The sequence below is a fragment of the Mustela lutreola genome, chromosome 10, assembly GCF_030435805.1.
Source record: "Mustela lutreola isolate mMusLut2 chromosome 10, mMusLut2.pri, whole genome shotgun sequence".
NCBI lineage: Eukaryota > Metazoa > Chordata > Mammalia > Carnivora > Mustelidae > Mustela > Mustela lutreola.
In genome coordinates, this window is record NC_081299.1 from 59005494 (window position 1) to 59028337 (window position 22844).

Consider the following 22844-nt stretch of genomic DNA (forward strand, 5'->3'; position numbering starts at 1 on the left):
GTGAATTGAGACTAAAGGACTAGTGGAAGGCAGCCAGCCAAAGGTAGCAGGATGGTTGCGTGTGTGTGGAAGGGGCTTATAAGCAAAACGGCCTATATATGAAAAGGCCTTAAAGACAGAGATCATGCCACAGTTTGTAAACTGAATATTTTAGGACAGTTACGACCCTATTGTGGGGTGGTAGGATGGCAAGATAACCAGAGAGGTAAACAGAGGCAGGAACATGAAGGCCTCCCATGCCACACTGTGATGTTAGGACATTCATGTAGGAACATTCAAGAATGCTTGAAAGGATTTAAGTAAAAAGTGATAAAATCAGATATTTATTTTGGAAATACTGCTATGAATTTTAAGAACACAACCAAAACCTAGCTGTCTATTGGTGGACTGTGTCTGTAGTATCAACACCTCGATCTCAGTATGTTCTAAACCAAACTCGGTGCAATCTCTCCCAAATCTCTTTTCCTCTGTTCCCAGCTTCAGTTAATGACTTCACCATTCACCTTACTACTGAGCTAGGAAACTTAAAAATTTATCTTCAAGTGGTCCTTTCTTTGTATCTAATCAATCACTGAAATGTATAAATACTAACTTTTCCCTGTTTTGCTTTAAAAAAAAGACTCATTCATTTATTTGAGAGATAGAGAGAGAGTGCACGAGTGGGAGGGGCAGAGGGAGAGGGAGAGAGAATCTGAAGTAGACTGAGCACTGAGCGTTCAGAGCCTGACACATAGCTGGATCTCCTGACCCTGAGATCAGGATCTGAGCTGAAACCAAGAGTCGGATGCTTAACCGACTATACCACTCGGGTGCACCCCCTCTCTTGCTTTTTAATTGCACAACTTATACCCTAGTTTAAACCATATTTTGTATCTTTCCCATCCTAAATGGTCTGAGAAACATTTTATGAAGACAAGGAATGGATATTTCTACTGCCCTTGAAAAGTCCTTTAGTGGCTTCTTACATCCTATGGAATCAAGTCTAAATGTATTATCCTGACATTTAAAATGCTCCAAGTCTTGCCCTAACATGCATTTCTAACCCTATCTCCTGTTACACCTGATTTCACATCCTGTACCTCGAGACATAAAAAGAAACCCTCTCACACAATGCTTACATTACTTGACCACCTTCTTTCCTTGCTTATGATTTTTCTTGACTCCTTGCAATGTTTGGAAATACTGTTCATTGATATCAAGCATAAAAGCTACCTTTTCCCTGAAGCGTTTGTTAATGCTCTGATTTGAGTTGAATGGACCCCTGCTGTGCACTTTCAAGGACTTGACTTAGGACTCCCTTAGGGTCTTCTTATGTGGTCCTTATTTCATTTTGGTGATTTTTATGACAAACTATAAGCTGTAAGTCAGGAAATGAAAACAGGACTAGCCTACTTTTAATTTTGTTTGAATGTCCCAGAGTTTTAAATATAATAGTTTGCATGTATATCTTACATGGACATGTGTTTTCCACTTCCCAGTAGTTGAAATACTCTTGCTTATTTCATATGTTTATCCTTTACTTCTTCCCTGGCCTGGGATGATAAAGTCTTCACAGGGATAATAAAACTGTATGGATAAGACTTAGGTTATAAAAAAAAAACATGAAATATCAAATAAAATTATAGATAGATAGTGAAATTACATTAGAAACAAAAGTTTCTTCAGTTAAGCAACTTAATTTGTTTTCAATCTTTACCAATTATGTCACCGTTAAATGCCTAATGTATATGTGTTGAATGAACATGTAAATTCTCAGGTCAGCAAGGAAAATTGTTTTTAACATGGATGGTAATGGATTATTTCTAGTACCCTTCTAAATCAAAATATGTAACTGCTTAGTCTTACAAGAATGGCCTTGCAGAGACACCTGGGTGGCTCAGTTGTTAAGCATCTGCCTTCTGTGCAAGCCATGATCCCAGGGTCCTGGGACTGAGCCCCACATCGGGCTCCCTGCTCAGTGGGAAGCCTGCTTCTTCCTCTCCCACTCCCCCTTCTTGTGTTCCTGCTCTCATTGTCTCTTTGTCAAATAAATAAATAAAATCTTTTTTAAAAATGGCCTTGCATATGAGAAGATAAAAGAGAGAAAAAAGGGGATAGAGATAGAAAGAGAGGGAGAGGGAGAATGAGTTAATTTATTTCTAGTCCCTTCTGAATAATCAAAGTTGCATAAAATCTAGAAGAGGGATATTTTGACACAAGACTCAGGATATTGGCAGTTGGTTCTGTTTTTGCTTTTAAAATTCACTTTGATAAGTTATAATATATACAACTCAATGAGTCCGGGGTAAGTACACACCTATGAAACCATAACTACCACGGCCAGAAGTACATCCATTACCTACCGAGGTTATCTTGACATTAGATTTTACTTCCCTTTCTGTACTTCCCTTCAACAAGTCATTTTACTTCTATAAGATATTGTTTGTTTGTTTGTTTGTTTGTTTTTCCTCAGGTATAATCTAGTTATATTTGTATGGGGTGCTTGGGTGACTCAGTCAGTTAAGCATCCGACTCTTGATTTCATCTCAGGTCATAATATTAGGGTGATGTTATTGAGCCCCATGTTGCACTCTGCACTGAGCACGGGGCCCCTTAAGATTCTTTTTCTCTCCTTCAGCCCCTCCAACTCTCATTCACTCCTGTGCTCTCTCTTTCCTTCTCTCACTCTATAATAAAATTAAATTTTAAAAAATCTAGTTAAAATTGTGTGAGGAATGGGTAAGATAGTATACAGTGAGTTATATGTGTTATAAAATTACAAAGTCAGCAGGTAGGGTAAAATTTGCATGTCATTAAAATTTCCCTTAAAATTCTTTATTTTAAAATAAGATACTTTATAAGAGTCTCTAAAATGGAGGGCAAGTACTCCAAATTGGGTACCAAGTTATCTGTAGGAGTGTGAAAAGAAAATAATAAAATGCCCATTTGTTCTTTAATTATATCTCATCTTTTAAATTTTATCCGTTACAGGTCACTTAATGCTTGCAAAGTATCAGTTCAAAAGTGCATATGTACAGTTTACAAACAAGTATTCATACACTGATAGTTTTTCCTAAATTTTAAATTTTACTCAGAAATATATATTTCAAAAATGTTGTGGACCACTGCTTTACATCAATGATCTCCCTACCAAACAGGTACCATTACAAGAGGATGATGCCATCGTCACAAAATGATACAAAACCCATGTTTTTGCAATACCTACTTGAACATTAATCCATTAAAATTTATTTTGTGTTTTTGGTCTTAATCCTAAATAAATATACTCTTCTCAAACCCTAAATTAACTTCATTTCATGTCATCAAAGATAATACTTGTTTAATAGTACTTTTCCTATTCTGAAAGTTCCCTTCACTGAATATAAGGAGTCTATTTCTTTTTCTATTATCAAGAAAAAAAAAGTTTAAATGTTTGGCTTTCTATATAATTAAACCCCAAATTCTGATTTTCCCAATACTAAAATGCAAATGGAACAAAATTAAGTCTGTGAGCACTGTCCCTACCAGGTATGCTAAGAGTCTAAGTGTTAAAAGCAAATAATTAAAAAATAACTATTTTATATCAAAGGATAATATTTTAATAATAAGTATAAAACTTTAATCATTCTCATGGTATGGTGCTTATCTAAACAGTGTAATAAACTAAAGGCCAAAATGACTAATATTTCTAATTTTAAAAAAAAAAGTTTCTTTTTTTTTCTTTTTTTAATTGTCATCCATGCCATCCATGAGGGGGATAGCGGTAGAAGCTTATCTTTGAAGATAGTATCTGATGATTCTTAACTCTTGATATTCATGTTCCCACTTCCCCCTTCTACTTTGAATAGGGTCACCCTGTATAAGCAGGAAGCTATTACAGGAATGACAGAGCATAACTTCTGGGACTAGGTCATAAATAGTGTCTACCTTGCTCTCCCTTGGATTAGTAGTTCTGGGAAAAGTTAAGAAGGCAATCAAGCAGTCCCATGAAGAGACAATTAAGTGAGGCCTTCTGCCTATAATAAGAACTAACTTGCCAGAAATCTGAGTGAGTTACCTTAGAAGCAGACCCTTTAGTCCTAGTCAAGCCTTTAGATGACCAGCACCAGGTAACACTTGACTGTAACCTGATGAGGCACCCTGAACCACAACTACCCAGCTAAGCTGCTCCCATCCTGACCCACAGAAACTGTGATAGTAAATGCTTACTGGTTTCAGCTGCTAAGTTTCAAGCTAACATATTATTTAGCAGTAGATAACTAAGAATGGCAGTGTATGCAAGAGAAAGAATGTGGACTGAGAGGTTAACAATAAAATGTGTCTTGATGGCATCTTTGAAGTTGAGAGCTCTTGGACAGGTTAAGACTCTTGTGTCTCAGTTCTGCCATCGGTAAATTGAGGACAATAAATTGTGTTTCACAGAAGTCTGAACAGGAAGAGAGATAAAAGAATTTAAAGAACCTGGAAAGTGATTTGTCTTCAGTAAGCATTTGTTTCCTTGTTTTCTTTTCAATTGTGCTTTATTTTTCAGGTTTTTTTTTAAGGTGTTTAGATTATTCTCAGCACCCAGATATGGATTTTATAGGATGTGGAAGAACTATAGGCAGAGATGAGACTAAGGATGCTCAGTTACTGCCTCTTTTTTTATTTATTTATGTTTATTTGTTCATATTTATTTGAATGAAGATCAGCTTTGAAGATCTTAAGTTAAAAGAGATGAGTTTTTATAAACATTCTCTTAAGCAGAAGTGAAGAGAGTAAGCTATTTTTTAATATATTTGTACGCTCAAAGTGAAAAATATCTCTAGGAAATAAAACTTCTCCAGATCTTGTAAAAACTCTGCTACACTTTGACAGGATCTCTGACAGCTTCATGTTTCCGTTAGTGACCTTGAGGTCAAGAAAACAGCTCAGAAACGTGCTATCTGTTTCTTCTCTGTGTGTCTACCTTGATTCCATTATTTCTGTGTCTTTGACTAAGTAAATTCAGAAAGCATAAGTGAGTGTTTGTATGTGCAGTCTTTTATTTTGCTAATTCATAAGTGACCTGCAATGTCCTTACCGTTGCCATTTAACATTGACATTTCAAATTATTTTTGATAGTCTCTGAAGTGCCATGACCTACACTAGGTGCATAGACTCTGCATGAAGATTTGTAAGACTTCTGGAGTTCAAATCCCAGCCCTCCACTAACTGTATGAACCTGTGCAAGTTACTTAAAAACACTCTGTGCTTTGTTTTCCCCCAAGCAAAAGGTGACCATAAAAATAGTATCTAACTAATAAGTTTGTTGTGAAAATTAGATAAAATGCGTTAATGTCTGTTAACAATTTAGAATACTGCCCGTCAAACAGCAGATGCTTTTTACATAGATAGTTTTTCATTTTAATGAGATAAACATTCGAATGGCCTGGGCCCAGAAGGTAGGATGGTAAACAAACTCAGTGAGTGTAACAACCATCATTTAGCAACCAGAACCCTTCTCTTTCCTATTCTTGCACATTCTTTATTTTTTTTTTAATATTTTATATATTTATTTGACAGAGATCACAAGTAGGCAGAGAGGCAGGCAGAGAGAGAGAGGAGGAAGCAGGTTCCCCACGGAGCAGAGAGCCCGATGTGGGGCTCGATCCCAGGACTGTGGGATCATGACCTGAGCTGAAGGCAGAGGCTTAACCCACTGAGACATTCTTAAATTTGCTTCACTATAATTTTGAGAGGACTTTATATATTCGTGTGGTATTTGATAATCTGAGTATTTCCTCAAATAAAAACTTAACAAATGACAGATGTATACTCCACTCTGAAATGAAAGTATGTTGGCCTTTGACTAGTGCATTTGATTTTCACAGCTCCCAGATTTTCTCTAGGTGTGTGTGCTGGGAAAGGGCATTGATTGGGAAGAATCAATCCACCTTTTATAGTAGTGGTTCTAAACTCCTTTCAAAATATAATAAAAGCTATTGTCCATCTCTCCAGTAGGAAAAGAGTCACTGAAACTATGACTGTGGACACCAATGGGTCCTTTGCTGCTTTTGCTATAGGCCAAGAAAGTCGACCAAGGATGATTGTAGCCTTTTCTGACAATGGTTGCTGAATTTAGGAAAGGAAAAGAGAGGGAAATAGAAAAAAAAAAATTTCAGGACATCATTTCACAAAATACTGGAAATCAAAAGGACTTTAACAAAGGAGCTCTCGTACTACTGGTGATAATTTTGTTAGCTTGTAAGAAAGGCCTAACATAGATTCAAAAGGGACTTTGAGAGATATGTAAAATATTTTATCATTATTTAAAATGCACTTTGTGGAAGAAACAGGGATCTGGGGAGCCCTTGCAAGGGAAGTTTCTGAGACCATAAAACCGAAGCTCCGTTCAGCCCACATCTACCAAAGAAGTCCTATTTTCATAGATATTACTAACTGGGTTTCTACATAAGATTGTATTTGAAAAAAGTGTTTCATAACTTACAGAGGATTGGAAACCACTCTATTGTCCATATAGGGAATCACACACTGAACTTCTGAATCTGGATTATCAGAATCTGAGAAAGGTTATTGGCTAATATATAATATTGTACCGTAGGACAAGGGTGACCACAGACTAGTTTATCTAATTCTAAGTATATAAAAAGTGGGGCTTCTATGAAGCCCCAAAAAGGTAGATTTAGAATTAGTAAAAACATAAAGTAGTAAAAAGAATTAAGAATTGAGTACCCCAAATTACAGAAGAGGTTGCATAAAAATAGTTGCAAATAGTTGTAGATAAATGCAGAGTTGGTGATTCAGATCAATGAGATAGTTATGGGGACTTCCTTTATTGTTAAGGCTGATGTTGAAGAGGGAGAAGGTCTTCTAAAAATTCTTCTTTTGATTACAATTTAAGGGTAAAAAAAAGGTACCTGCTTAGGTCCCATCCACTATCATCCACTATGACAATATCTAAACTTTTATGACATTTCTCTAGTTTTCAGACTAGACATTTAGCTGTCATTAGTCATGAGCCATGGTATAAATAAGTAAACCCCATATATATATCTGTTGAACAGTGTGGAATTGCCAATATTTAGCCTTTTGATTAAAAATGGCAGTTTCGTATGGCCCAACCTAGCATTTTCTTGAACACGTTCTTCCCTAGTTTTGAGGCAAAGAAAAAAAAAAAGATGTATTATAGATAATATCCTCCCCTCTGCATTCCATCTTCCAGTTAACCCACAGGGGTCCCACTCTTCTCTGATGGCTTGATAAGAGCAGCTGAAGAGGTCTGAATGAGCCTACTGGTTGAAAGTAAAGAAAGTAGTCAAGTCCTGTCTTTTGTTCAACAGCTCTTGTCAAGGCTTTTCCTGGGCTCCTCAAGGGGACAATCATATAGAGCTAAAGTTACAGTAGCCCTAAAATCCCCTTGGTTAGTCCTTTAACCATGTATTTTATCTCCTCTACAGGCCCTTTAGGGATAGCATATCTAAAACACAGTGTTCTATAAAATGAAATGTTAAAATGCTGTGCGGGAGAGTAAGGCAGGTGAAAGGGTTGAGACTTCTCAAGGAAGCCAGGCAGAGGCAGCAGCTCCGATTGCTTTTGGAGTGCACTCATGAAAGCTGTGCCCAGGTCCTTTAAAAGCTGGTTTCCTTCCCAAGTAAACATGGCAGCCAGCGAGAGCAATGGTGTGCTGGTTCACAAAAGGAGGGGAAGAAGTGAAATGTATCAGCAGTGCAGGATTTGCAGGCATTTCTGGGAACACATAAAACCAAAGTGGACATTTCTTCTCAATGCTATTAGCTACTCATCCCTCCCGTGTGGGCCCCTTCGGTTTGCCTGCCTGCAAGGAGGCTGCTGAGAATCATTCAAGCCAGTTAAAGAAATGGCTTCAAGTAAGTATCTGAAACACAAACACATTAGCTCAAAGTGCTTGAAACACAGTAATAATCACAAAGTCCTTACTTCTTCTCTCCTTTGTACCATTCAAAGGCCGGAGGCGGCACACCTGCACCTTCGCATCTTATCAATCCACTGCGTCCTGGGGCCACGGTGCCAGATTTAATTTCCTGAATTGTAGGAGCAACTGAAAAAGAAACAAACAAACAAAGAAACTGGTGGGTAAGTAAAACTAATCTTCAGCAGAAATATAACACACATATATTTTTATTCCTTCTATATTCAAAGCAATCGTAGGCCTGATAGGCCAATGCATCACATTTTCAGTGTTTTATGCTTCTAATACAAGGCTAGTCATTTTCAGCTTCATTTTTCAAGTTGGACAATAGATGAATGTTCCCAAGGAGTGCAGAGTAAATGCAATACATTTTGGCCTTGCTTCCTGTTGGAAAAGTGGCATTGTTGAGGGGAACACTTCATCTGTACTCCAGTCAAACTACCCTCCCATAATAGCTCTCATTTATTGAGTGATCACTGGGAGCCAGTCCCTGGGCTGGGTGCTTTATGTTCATGATTTCTTCATGGCAATACTCAAAGCTAGATGGTATTATCCCAATATCATAAATTGAACACTGAAGCTCAGAGAGGTTAAATAATTTATCTAAGGTCACACAGCTACTTAGCTGCAGAATTTGGGTTTAATACTGCCATACTGACTTATTAGTCTGTGTTTTCTTCTGTCTTTTCCTGTGCTTTAACAAATCAGTATATATATTTTTTTTTGGTTGTTTCTTCTACCTGAAATGCAATTCTTTTCCATTTCCACAGATGCAGGCTTGATTAGGTGTCTCCATACTGTCTCCTGTTGCTCTGGTTGAAAATAGTTTTCCCTTCTCTGAATAGTTTATCTAAATATCTCTCATACCATATACTTTCTATCTTGTATTGTAATTATTTATGGGTATGCCAGGCTTGCTTCTTAGCTGTCTGAAGGCAGGATGAGTATCTCGTCCATCTTTGCATGTTCAGAGATCAAAGCACGCAAAATGATGCTTAAAAACTCCTTGTAGCATAGCCACTCCTTTACTCATCAAATAGTTGTTGAGTGATCAGTATATGCTGCACATTTCTCAAGGCACAAAGCAGTCCAACTCCCTAATGTGATGAAGCTTATGTTCTAGATGGAGGGAGGGATGTGGAGACAGACTATAAGCCGTACATAAAATAAATAAGCAATTTAAATAAACATTAGAAGGTGACAAGAGGGATGATAAAAAAAAATTAGGGCAAGATAAGAGAAATATGAGCAAGGAATAGATGGCAATTGTGTGTCGGGTGATCTGAGGAAGATTCATTGAGAAAGTGAGATTTGCATGAAGACTAGTAGTAAGTCTTTATGTAGTAAGTAGTAAGTAAGTAAGTAGTGAGTAAGTAAGACTTGTCATAAGGCCCTAAGGCTGAGGCAAGCCTGGTTTGTTTGAAAAATACCGAAGATAACCATGTGGCTGAAGCAAGAGAAAGCAGGGAGATCAGGAGATGGAGTGTGATGGTTCACTTTCTGTCAGCCTGACTGCATTGCAGTGTCTAGGTATGTGCCAAGCATTACTTTTGGGTTTGTCTGGTTCTGTATGGAAATATAATTCAGATCAGTGGACTCAGGCCCTCCCATGTGGGTGCACACCCTGCAGTCCCCTGAAGGCCTGAACAGAACAAAAGGCAGAGGAAGGGTGAATCCCCCATATCACCTGACTGCTTGAAGTAAAACATTGGTCTTCTGCCCTCAGACTAAGTTTTATCTTGTTGGCTCTCCTGGTTCTCATTGGCTTTCAGACTTGGACTGAGCTATACCATGGACTTCCCTGGGTTTTCACTTGCAGACAGCAACTTGGGGATCTTCTTAGCTTGCATAATCACGTGAGCTAGTCCTCATAATATAATCTCTTTGTGTGTGTGTGTATATGTGTGTGTAGGTAGATATGTATAAATATGTATGTTTGTATTTATCTCTCTAGACATCTAAAGATTTATAGACATATGTGTGTATATCCATATTGAAATATATCTATATAGAAATGTAGATATATATATATACACACACCCACATAGATTATTGGCTCTGTTTTTCTGGAGAGCTCTGACTGATGCATGGGGCCAAAGGATGGAAGATCCGATAGGACTGTGAAGGCCATTTTAAGGACTTGGTTTTACTCTGAGTGAAATGGTGAACTACCATAGAAGAGAGATATAAGCTGACTTTTATTTCAAAGGCAATTTTGGCTCCTGTGTTGAGAAAAGACAATAGTGAGGCCAGGAGGGAAGCTGAGCACTTGGAGGAAGCTGTGGCGGTTAGCAAGACAAGTGATGTTGCCAGCTCAGGTTAGGGTGGAGGCACTAGAGGTAGTGAAAGTAATTGGCTTTGAGTCTGTTGTGAAGTTGCAGCCAACAGGATTTTCCTAGCAGATGTGAAATAAAGAGATGAGTCCAGGGTGACTTCATCTGGCTTCACTGGAAGGTTAGAATACCAATTGCCTGAGATGGGTAAGATAGTAAGTTGATGAGTTTTAGAGAGAAACATTAAGAGTTGCATGCATGGGTCATTTTCTTTTGAAAGATTTTGTTTTTTAGAGTAGTTTCTGTTCACACAAAACCGAGTGGAAGGTAGAGTTCTCCCATATACTCCTTGCCCCAGTATATGCATGGCCTCTCTGTTACTGATAGCCCACACCACAGTGGTACATTTGTTATAGCTGAACCTACACTGACACATCTTTATCACCTAAAATCCATAGTTTACATTAGTTTTCACTCGTTGTGTTGTATATCCTATGGGTTTAGAGGAAAGCATAATGACACATAACTATCATTATAATATCATACAAATGATTTTCACTGTCCTAAAAATCTTCTCAACTCTGCCTCTTAATCTCTACTATCCCTCCCCTCCCCCCGAAACTGCTGATCTTTTCATTGTTTCCAAAGTTTTGTATTTTCCAGATTGTTATATAGTTGTAATCATGGAGCATGTAACCTTTTCAGATTGACTTTTTCCCTTAGTGCTAGGCATTTACGGTTCTCCATGTCCTTTCATGGCTTGATAGACCAATTCTTTTTAGCACAGAATAATATTCCATCATCTGGAAGCACCACAATTTATTCATCCATCCACTTATTAAGAAATATCTTGGTTGTTTCCATGTATTGGCAATTATACATGAAGCCGCTGTAAATATCCATGCACAAGTTTTTGCATTCCTTTGGGTAAATACAAAGGAGTGCAATTGTTGAATCACACCATAAAGGCATGTTTAGTTTTGTAAGAAACTACCAAACTGTTTTCCAAAGTGAAAAACACTTTGCATTCCCGCCAGCAATGTAGGAGAGCTCTTGTTGGTCCACATCCTTGCCAGTATTTGGGGCTGTCAGTATTCCAGATTTTGGTCATTCTATTAGGTGTGTAGAGGATCCCATTGTTTTGATTTGCATTTCATTGCTGACATATGACATGGAGCATCTTTTCATATACTTAATTTTTATCTGTATATCTTTGGTGATGTATATCTTCTGTTAATGTCTTTGGCCCACTTTTTAAATTAGGTTGTTTTTATTCTTGTTTTTGAGTTTTCTTTTTATATTTTGGATAACTATCCTTTATCAGATGTGCCTTTTTAAAAATACTTTTGTGTGGATTCTGTTTTCAGACTCAATAGTGTTTCACAGAGTCAAAATTTAGCGAAATAAGTCAAGCGGAGAAAGACAACTATTATATGATCTCCCTGATATGAGGAAGTGGTGATGCAACATGGGGGCTTAAGTGGGTACAAGAAGAATAAATGAAAGAAGATGGGATTGGGAGGGAGACAAACCATAAGTGACTCTTAATCTCACAAAACAAACTGAGGGTTGCTGGGGGGAGGGGGTTTGGGAGAAGGGGGTGGTATTATGGACATTGGGGAGGGTATGTGTTTTGGTGAGTGCTGTGAAGTGTGTAAACCTGGTGATTCACAGACCTGTACCCCTGGGGATAAAAATATATGTTTATAAAAAATAAAAAATTATATTAAAAAAAAATTTCTAATTGTAATGAACTCCAGCTTATCAGTGATTTCTTCCATGGATGGTGTGTTCCTTTTGGTGTTGCAACTGTATCTGTCTATCATATCTATTTTCTAGATACACGTATCTATTTTTATAAATATTTTCTTTTTCTATCTCTCTTTTTAATATACTACATATTTGAAATAACACTATGAGAAAGCGTTGAATACAACAGGAACCTTGAAAATGCAAATACTAATTCATTCAGACAATAACCTGAGTTAGTGTGCACTCTGGATATATTTTAGGTTTCTTTAGAAAGCAATAAAAAAGAACAGAGTTTAATGATTTTTCAATATGCAGTGTATATGAAAACTGTAAACACCCTTACAACAGAACATTGCCCTTCCTTTTAAAAATACCCTAGGAAATTCATCATTTTTTGTTAAGGGTGATACTTCACTTTGAAATTATAGCACCTCTATTTCTCTGTGGTATTTTTATTCTTAATAGTAAAAGTTCAACTTATAGTTCTAGAAGGAAACTTGCAAAGAAATAGTATTTTTATTAAAGTGCTTGTTAATAACTTGGTAAAAAACAATAAAAAGTGTTACCAAAAATATTTGAAGAAAATGTTATGAGATAATACATATGCTCATTTTATATGCATATATGTAGTATATATGTAAATATGTAAATCTATTTACATATATATCTATGTGTGTATATACATACATATACACAAATATATATATATACATTCTTGCATACAATATAAGAAATCATTTAATAAATTTATTTATCTTTGTAAAGCAAAATTCACATCTCCCCATAAATGGCAATAGAATATCAAAAGATATCTATAAATAAAACTCCACTTATTTGTCAATTATTATGATACTTTTTTGCTTGTGCAAGGCCTAGGTAGGACTGTATTTCCACTCTTGTTCTCAGAGGTTTTAATTTCTCTTTCTCTCCCTGTCACACTAAGAGGCCATAACCTTTTATAATATCCAACTACTATTGAAGATGAAATAACCATATGCAACAGGAGATCCATCACAAGCTTCTATTGATAACCTGGTTAGTTTAATTACTCTCTTGTTTGTCAAGGGGTCCATGACTCATTATAAACAAAACCATGAAATCCGGAACATTGCCTGAAAACCCATGCGTAATGAACCGAAATAAAATCTAATTTGTCATTAAAAGGCTTTTATGCAGTTCTTTGTGCATATGGCTCAACACTAGGTGTTTTACCACACAAGTTAAAGGGACATGATCCTATTGTCTAGAGGTTCACAGGCTGCTCTGATGGACACAGAAAATGGAAAGATACCTAAAATGTCATATGGACGCATAGATGAAGAATGACTCAAGAATTAACATTGCACATAAGAAAAATGTCCTAAGAACAGTTTGTGTGTTAGAGAATTAAAGGGCTATGGGCTATGGGCAATCAATGTGGTGAGGGGAATCTGACGTAGATTTCATTTTGAGGTTAAAATTATACAATTGAGGGACACTAGGGTGGCTCAGTCAGTTAAGTGGCTGCCTTCTGCTCAGGTCATGATCCCAGGTCCTGAGATGGAGCTTTGCATCAGGCTCCCTGCTCAGTGGAGAGGCTGCTTCTTCCTCTCCCTCTGCCTGCCACTCTGCCTACTTTTGCTATCTCTCTGTCAAATAAATAAATAAAATCTTTAAAAAATAAAATAAGTTAAATTATACGCTTGAACTTGAAGGTGCTATTGATTTTTCTCAGGGACATGAATGAGCCCTTATTCATATTATTCTCCCACTCTTAAAAATGACTGTTCAAGGGATGCCTGGGTAGCTCAGTGAGTTAAAGCCTTTGCCTTTGGCTCAGGTCATGATCCCAGGGCCTGGGATGGAGCCCTACATGGGGCTCGCTGCTCACCAGGGAGCCTGCTTCCCTCTCTCTCTGCCTGCCTCTCTGCCTACTTGTGATCTCTCTGTCAAATAAATAAACAAAAATCTTTAAAAAAAAATGACTGTTCAAGAAGTGGATTTAACCACTTACCTATTCTTCATTCCTATATTAAATATTTTTATTAGGGACCATGTTAATGAAAAAAAATGATATCTCTGGCCTCATAGGACTAACATTTTTGAGGGGTGTGTAGGTATGTATGCATATATATGCATGTCCAAGAGTAAGTAAATAAATAAACAGTAAGAAAGTTGTATGAACTGAGATGGGAATTGAGCACAGTAAAAGAAAAAGGAATTCCAAGATGTATTATTTTCTGTGGTGCAGTCATGGAGCCTCTTATTGATAAGGCAGTATTTGAGTAGAAAATTAAATGATGAGAGGAAAGAAATCATGTGGTCATCTGTAGTAAATTATTACAATAAAAAAAAAAAACAGAAAAGTTAAAGGCCTTGAGTTGAGAGCATGCTTGAGGTGGAAACATGCTTAAAAGATTTAAGCAGCAGCAAAATGGTCGTCATGGTCTGAGCAGATGAAAGGAAGATACAGAAAAGAAGATTGAGCAGGCAGCTGGGGCTCAATTTTTTGTAGAGTGTGGTAACCCATAGTAGAGCCTTTGAATTTTGTTCTAAGGAGATGAAGTTTTGGAGATTTTAAGCAGAATGACATGGTTTGATTAACTTTTTATAAATACTCTTTGGCTGCTGAGTAGTTCATGGTCTGCAGAGAGGCAGGAGAGGAAACAGGCAGAACTGCTAGGAGGCTGCTGTAGTAATTTTGAGGATGATGAGAAAGTCATGGCCAATCCATAAAAAAGGAAAGAATTGAGAGAAAATTTAATTAAATAGATCATTGGTCACACTGGACCTGAGTCAACTCATTTTAGTTAACTGGCAGTGACAGGACATTTTTAGAGAAATTCCAAGTTTATATCATTCTGAACCCTATTGCTTTGTGTAAATAAAATAGTTATATGGTCTCACAAATGTCTGGGTATACCAAGCAGGTTTCTTTTCTAGAGCACATCCCAGTGAAACTGTGATGTGCATGTATACCTTATGAATATTTTATAGTATAAAGCTTCTTCCAAACTTATGAGACCATGGAATAGTAGAAGGTTTTATATTGAAGTCTTGTGGGCCTAATATTTCTTGGGATTTAATCTGGGTATGTTGGACAGTGGGACTAGCAGATATCTAAGGTCTAGTCCACATCCTGTGTTATGTGATTCATGACTTACCAAGTCAACGGTCAACCTTGGTTTGACGGGTTTCTATGTACTCATGAGCTATAATGCACTCAAGAATTTTACATTAGGAAAAGGCCATGGTTATCATAAGGAGTAGTTGCTTATTTGCCAGAAATATATACCTCACAACAATTATGATTAAGTCTCAAACTGGAGCTGTAACAAGGAATTACAAGTATGTTAAGCTAAGTTGTACAAAGCACTCATTTTCTACTAAAAAAAATGTCCTGTGTTTTAAGAAATTATATTGAATCCTTTCTAGAAGAGACAATAAGTGGTAAAATATGAATGATTGCTCCCAGAACCTATTTCTTTTACCATGATATTCCATTGATCTGTGAATTTTGGCCCTGATCCAGTTGTGTAAGTTGCTTTTACAGGGAATGGGAGTGTAAAGATGGTCATCTCCATATGTTTATGTTTCTGGAACTGTTTTTTTTTTTCCCCCATAAAGATAGTTTTTGTTTTGCTCGGATGTAACTTCTTCCAATTATACCAAAGTAGCAAAACATGTGTATTACTTGAGCCTCTTAAATTCGTAAGTACAATGGCATCCTTTGGGATAGAATGATTTGTGTGCACTGCTGAAATTTAGGAATACTATCCTTATATCAAATTGTATATGGCTGTGAGCTGAAGCAATTGCATACTGAAATAAATAAATGTTAGGGAAATGTTACTAGACAGTTGTGGGGGACAGTAAAGAACAGATGTTTGGAAAAGCCAGCAGTGAAAGGGTCAAGAGGGGGTATTTAACACCTGTGTGATTAGATGCTCATAAAAGAGGAGTGTTTCCTTCTCATTTACTCAGTGGGATTATTTCCATTCATTGTTTAGCCAGTCATTTCAGGATGAAGATAATTAAAGGTTCTTCATCCAAAACTCCAGGCTCTGCAGGTGCAAGCAACAGAACCTCAGCACTTGGCACCCAATAAGCCTAATCAAGATTCAAGTTTTCTTAGTTACATGACAATAGCCACAAAGACCTTCTTCCTCTCTTGTCATTCCCAGTGGGAGCTTTGGTTTTGTACAAAGTTCTATTATCAAAAAGATGAGTGAATCCAAGAATTATTTCAATAGGTTTACTGAATTGAGGTAGTACAAATGAAACTCTACAGCTCCAAAGGCAAACAAATTTGACACCATCCCTCTCTCTCAAATGACGGACAATGATAAAAAAGCCATATTAAATAGTCACAGGGATAAAGAGTGAGCAATAGTAAAGAGAAGTAAATCATGAGGAAATCTTTCCTACAGAAGTTCTGTAGGAAAACTCTGTGGTAAATAAGCATGTTGACTTTGGTCTAAGTCATAGAACTTGTGAGCTACCCCAAAGAAGCCTCAGTCAGATAAACTGTCTTTGAAAAAAATGTAAGTTTTCCAGTACCCACTAGAAAACACATATATAGGAAGTGCTCAATACACAATTGTTACAAATGAGGATGATGATAGTTGAAAATTTCTTCTTTGAAGATAGGTTGCACCTTAGGGTAAGGAATAATGATAGTCATTCAAAGGCTGTCACAGATCTTACTGAAGTGGATCACAAGGTCAGTAAACCCTTTCCATGAAGGAATTATGTCCTTGCCTAATGGACTAATTTGATCTTAAAGAAAGCTGAAAACTCCATGTTATTGCTAAGAGAAATTTTTTAAAAACAATTCACCTAGTCAAGTTTTTTTTTTTAATCAAATTAGTGAAATATAGTTGAAAAATAATCCTCATCACCTAAAGGACTTTCACATTGAATACCTCTGCTTAGTTTTCACAGGGGATGAAAATAAGACAGTTTGTAATGTACCTCCAGCTTCCCCAAGACCTTAAACATTTACACAGTCACAAAATAGTGCAGTGAAAGGCTTTTCTTTGCAGCCAAACAAAAGTGGTTGTAACATTCACTATCTGAGTTACTTAACCCTTCTAAACCCCAGTTTTCTCATCCATAAAATAAATAGTGCCTACTTCATAGGACTGCTATATGGACAACATAAAACACTTTATGGGGGCCCAGAAATAAACCCACAATATAGGGTTAATTAATCTTCCACAAAAAAGGCAAGAATATGTACTGAGAAAAAGATAGTCTCTTCAAAGTGTTGGGAAAATTGGATGGCTATATGCAAAAGAATGAAACTGGAACACTTTCTTTCACCATACACAAAAATAAACTGAAAATGGATTAAGAACCTAAATGTGGGATCTGAAAGCATAAAAATCCTGGAAGAGAGCACAGGCAGTAATTTCTCTGATACTGGCCATAACAGCATCTTTCTAGATATGTCTACCAAGGCAAGGGAAACAAAAGCAAAAATAAACTATCAGGATTTCATCTAAATAAAAAGCTTCTAAATAGCAAAGGAAATGACCAACCAAACTAAAAGACCACCTACTGAAAGGAAGAAGATATTTGCAAGTGACATCTGATAAAGAATCAGTATCCAAAATATATAAAGAATTTATACAGCTGAACAACCCAAACCCAAATAATCTAAGCAAAAGCTGGGCAGAAGGCATGAAGAGACATTTACAAAGAAGACATACAGATGGTCAACAGACCCAATAATGCTATATATTAACTACACTGAAATTAAAAACACAAACTTCATGGAAAGTGTTACCTTAGTGCTTTGCACTGAATTAGCAGTCAATAAAAATATTAGCTATTATTAAACAGACATTATTACTAGTGTATAGGATATCATAGTTATGCTCCCTTTAAGAACATGAGATCATAAGGTATGGATAGAAAAGGAACTGACTTTTAAAAAATTCATTGTCTTGGTATAACAAGCAAGTCATTAATTTAATTAAAAGCTGTACCAGTATAAATTTTTACTTTCCCAGAATTCCATGAATACCCCGCTTTTTAACTGTAGTTAACCAAAAAAATCTTCTCTGAAAGCCATTTGTAGGAGACCTTGTCTAATTTCTCAATGACCAAAAAGTGAGAGGCTTGGATTCAATAATGTGATAGAACATCAAAAGTGTATGGAACACAAAGGTGTTCTTTCTAGAAAGATATGCAGTTGTGGACATTCTTTATGTGTTAGGGCATATAAAAGTTCAATGTATCGATTCAGTTAAGCTTATGATGAGATCATTTTCTTTCACATGAAAGACAATGAAAAGTGGAATTTCACATTAAATTTACATGAATTTCACATGAAATTGACTTCAGTGGTTTTATTAAAGGCTCAATATCCATCTTAGTGTACTAAGCTGTGATCTCTGATTCCCTTATGTTTGCACAGGTGCATAAAAGACAAAATATTTTGTGAAAAATTCCAGAGCTAAGACATATAACCGCATATTAAGTCTGATTTTAGGGGCATTGGTGAAGGCCTTTGCATTGTCCCCTAAACACTTAAAGAAAAATCTATGCATTGCTTTAAAACTACAACATAAAGGATTCTTTTCCTAAACCCATGGTTTAATGCTATGATAATATTTAATACTTTAAGGGAGGTTAAATATACTTATGCTTTCATTAGTCATTTACATTGTGATGTGAATGACATGATATCATCTTTTTTTTTTAAGATTTTATTTATTTGACAGAAAGAGATATCACAAGTAGGCAGAGAGGCAGGCAGAGAGAGAGAGGAGGAAACAGGCTCCCTGCTGAGCAGAGGGCCACCAGCTTGATCCCAGGATCCTGGGATCATGACCTGAGCTGAAGGCAGAGGCTTTAACCCACTGAGCCACCTAGGTGCCCTGACATGATATCATCTTGATTATGAGTGTACATCTGTTAGAGGCCACTGAAGGATATATGGTCGGGTTATCTGTGACTCATGAAAAAGTACATAAAAGGACAGTAGGGAGATAAAGGGTTATATATGTAATGAGGAGTTTGCTGGTACTTAGGCAGAATTCATTCATATCATGCTTTAGGCAAGGGTCAGCAGTAGTGAGATTACAGCTTGAAGCAGCTGTCCTCTTAGAGTCAGCAATGCTCACTTCAGTGATGCATCCACGGTAAAATATGTCTGTCTGAGATTTATTGGGCCACCAGCTGTATCAATAAGAATTAAATGGTTCACTGTTTTCCTAGCTGTTCACCAAACTTTCTTTCTTTAGACTTTATTCATGATTTGATCTCTTCTCTGTTGTCAGTCATGCTGAAATTATAGCTGAATGTGATTGATTTGGATACAGTGGACAAGTTTGCAAGGATTTTGAAGCTGGGACTCTCCAAAGGCATCTCTATTCTCTATGCATACGATCTTGCAACACACATTGTGCATCAGAACAAACTTTCTGAGTCCCTAAATGTTTGCATGCATTCTTTTCATTTGAAGCAACTATGAATTTCCTGATATAAAAATTATTTTTTAAGGAATCCCTTCAAAATAAAGATTAGAAGAGTTCAGATTTCTCTTTAGATTGTTTATAAAACATGAAAATACTCTTAGGAATCTTTTTCTCATGGGGAAATCCTCCTAGCTATATTAATCAGTCAAGATATGTTATTTAAGCTTCTATAATGTTTATTGTTATGTTTAAGTCATGGTACATTTTCAAAGATTAGAATTGATCTGTCAGAATACAAATAAACTAGACATATAAATTTAAGATTTTTTTTTGCAGTCAATCAATGCAAAAAATGATACCAATAAAGATGTACTTGGTAATAGATGGGAAAATATTTGTGGAATTTTTCCTCAGGCTAATTCTCACCAGATCAAGTTTTCCTCTGACTTCAGAGCCAGGTTCCTCCAAGGACCTACTAGTAAACCCAAAGGCACCAGGGAGCCTTGGGCTGGTATGACTTCTGCCCTATGCCGAATAATCACTGAATCAGATTTCTTAGTTGACTAAATGGTTTATTATTTCTTCTTGTTTCTGTGGCCTTCAATAATCTTAAAATAGCACATTTAAAAAGTTGATTAAAATTCAGTTATGAAAATTATTTAATTTTGAAAAATGAATAATTCATATTGCTAATATATTCCAAAGAATTACTTTCCAAACACACTGTCTTGGAGGAAGAGAAAAGAAAGGCTTTGAGTAGCTAGGGAAAAGAAAGGGAAATTAAGAAAAAAAATTGAATATAGAAATATAGTTGTAAATTACCTTTTCTTTTTGCCCACTGCCCTCAAACACATGAAGGTAAATGTTAGAAGTCTAGTAAGACTATAGGAAATGTGTTCAGTAAGTGACGTTTTTTAAGACTTATATGCACAGATTTCCTAGTAAAAAAAATGAACATTAAGCTGAACCACTTCTACTTCTCCATTTATTCTGAGGTGGCAATCAGCTGTGTGCTCAGACCTGCATCCTGGAGTTTGTAATGTTACAGAATTTCTATATGGTTCAAAGACTAAAGCAACAGAGGTCATTTCTGTGAAACAGATGTGCTTTATCCATCAACTTTCTCTGAATTTATGAACAAGGAGAAAAACAATATAGCAGGAAGTGGTACTAGTTGTAGAATCAAGAGGTAATTTTTCTTCCCATCTGAAAAACACAGTTTTAGATACTTCTATTTATGGAGAAGGAAAGCTAAATCAGAGCAAACACAGTAAGTAGTAACTAAGAGCCAAAGAATAAGAAGACATAAGTAGGAGAGACATTTACCTACAAATAATATATCTTAGAGAAATAAAAAGATGTGGGAGGAGGCATGGCAGAAAAACTGTAATTTTCAGAAACAATAGTATAGGTGTATTTGAAACCAAGAATGTTTAACAAAGGGAAAAAAAATGTCATTCTTCCTAAAATGATTAAATAAAACGTGGTATGAGAAAACTCTGCCTAACAGCAAAAGTAATTTGACAACTGAAGGGTGTGTCAGGAAAGGAAAAGTCTGACAGACAAATAAGAAATTCCATGTCAGCAAGAGTAGCACATAAATAAATTATTAGAGAAAATGTTTAGGCTCTTTCCTCTTCTGCTCAGAAATATATATATGCGTAAAATGCAGCTGATACCCTCCTTATAATTTCAATCTTATTTACTGCCTCTTACGTCAAAATCACTAGATTTCTCACTATTTATTGCTTTCATTCTGCGAAGCTTATCTGTGCATTTGATGAACGGTTACTATTGCCATTTCATCAATGTCATTACAAAACATTTCTAAGTCTTGAGAGACTGTAATCTTGTAGAGTCTGCCTTTAAAAGGCATCTTATCAGTCCTTACCACCTCATAGCTATCATGCTGGTACAAGCCAGCATTGCCTCTCACTTGAAATATTGGAAGTTTCCTAACTGGTCCCCCTGCTTTTGTCCTTGCTCTCTATACTGGCTATTCTCAAGGTAGCAGCCATAGTGTTTCTTTTTCTTTTCTTTCTTTCTTTCTTTCTTTTTTTTTTTTTTTCTGGATCTATTTTTAAATTTAATTTTTTCTTAATTTAATTTTATTTTTTCAGTGTTCCAAGATTCATTGTATATGCACCACCCCCAGTGCTCCATGCAACATGTGCCCTCCTTAATACCTACCACAAGGCTCACCCAACCCCCCTCTCACCCCAAAACCCTCAGTTTGTTTCTCAGAGTCCATGGACTCTCATGTTTCATCTCCCCCTCCGATTTACCCCAACTCACTTCTCCTCTTCCATCTCCCAGTGTCCTCCATGTTATTCCTTATGCTCCACAAGTAAGTGAAACCATATGATGATTGACTTTCTCTGCTTGACTTATTTCACTCAGCATAATCTCCTCCAGTCCTGTCCATGTTGTACAAAAGTTGGGAATTCATCCTTTCTGATGGCTGCGTAATATTCCATTGCATAGCCATACTGTTTCTATTAAAATAAGTCAAATCCTCATTCTTGCTACTATACAACCACATTCCCTTTTCATTCAGAATACAAGTCAAATTCATTTCAAATTCATAGGCTCCACAAAACCCTAAATAATCTGACTCTCCTGCTTTCTCTCTGATCACATTTCTGTTCAACTGTCTTTCTTGCCCAATCTTCTCTGGCCACACTGAACTACCTGATATTCATGGAACATACACCAAGAATGTCCCTAGCTAGGTTCTCTATACTTGGTACTTCCTCAATCTAAAATATACAACCTTCAGATATCTTCATTTCTTGCTGTCATCCACATTGTCTCCAGTTTGTGCTCCAACTCCACCATACTGAAGAGGACTTCCCTGTCCCTCTATATAAAATAATATTACTATTCCCTTACCATATGACTCCTTTCTTAGCCAGCTTCATTGTTCTCTGTACCAACAATATCCATCTGACATAGTATATATTACTTTTTTATTTGCCATATCTTTTTTCTCCCTCCCTGAAAAGTACAGTTCATGAGGAAACAGTCTTGTTTTGTTCAATGATGTGTCCTGGACTAGCACCTAGAACATAGTAGGCACTCAATAAAAAACGCAAGATATATTATTGTTGTTGAATGAATAAAAACTAAAACAATCATTCAATTCTCTGTACAAAAATGTGGCATATCTTGTTGTAAGCTGAGGCAGATGTCATAGTGTCATTTCTCTTTGCTGAGTAGAAAATTTCTGTAGCATTATTATTTGTATGTTTAAAATCTCTAATATTGTATGCCTGTAAAATGAATAATATAATGCCTGCAAAAATATCACCTTAGTGTTTTTGGTATGTTTTGCTGTATAATAATACCTTAGGTTTTTTTCATCCCTTCATACTGAATTAGATCAATATATATCTATGTGTATATATATATATATATATATATATATATCTTAATATATAATAAATAATTTTATATACTACTATAGTATATATAAATATGTGCTATATTATATAATCAATTAAA

General features: G+C 36.2%; 1 protein-coding gene across 1 annotated transcript in view; it reads right to left on the minus strand.

The window, feature by feature from the left end:
* The window catches only part of NEGR1 (neuronal growth regulator 1), an 859960-nt gene that overhangs the window by 185358 nt on the left and 651758 nt on the right, over positions 1 to 22844 (minus strand). The window contains exon 5 of the mRNA XM_059135811.1: positions 7918 to 8038. Coding sequence (XP_058991794.1) covers positions 7918 to 8038 — 121 coding nt within the window. The remainder of the gene's footprint in view (positions 1 to 7917; positions 8039 to 22844) is intronic.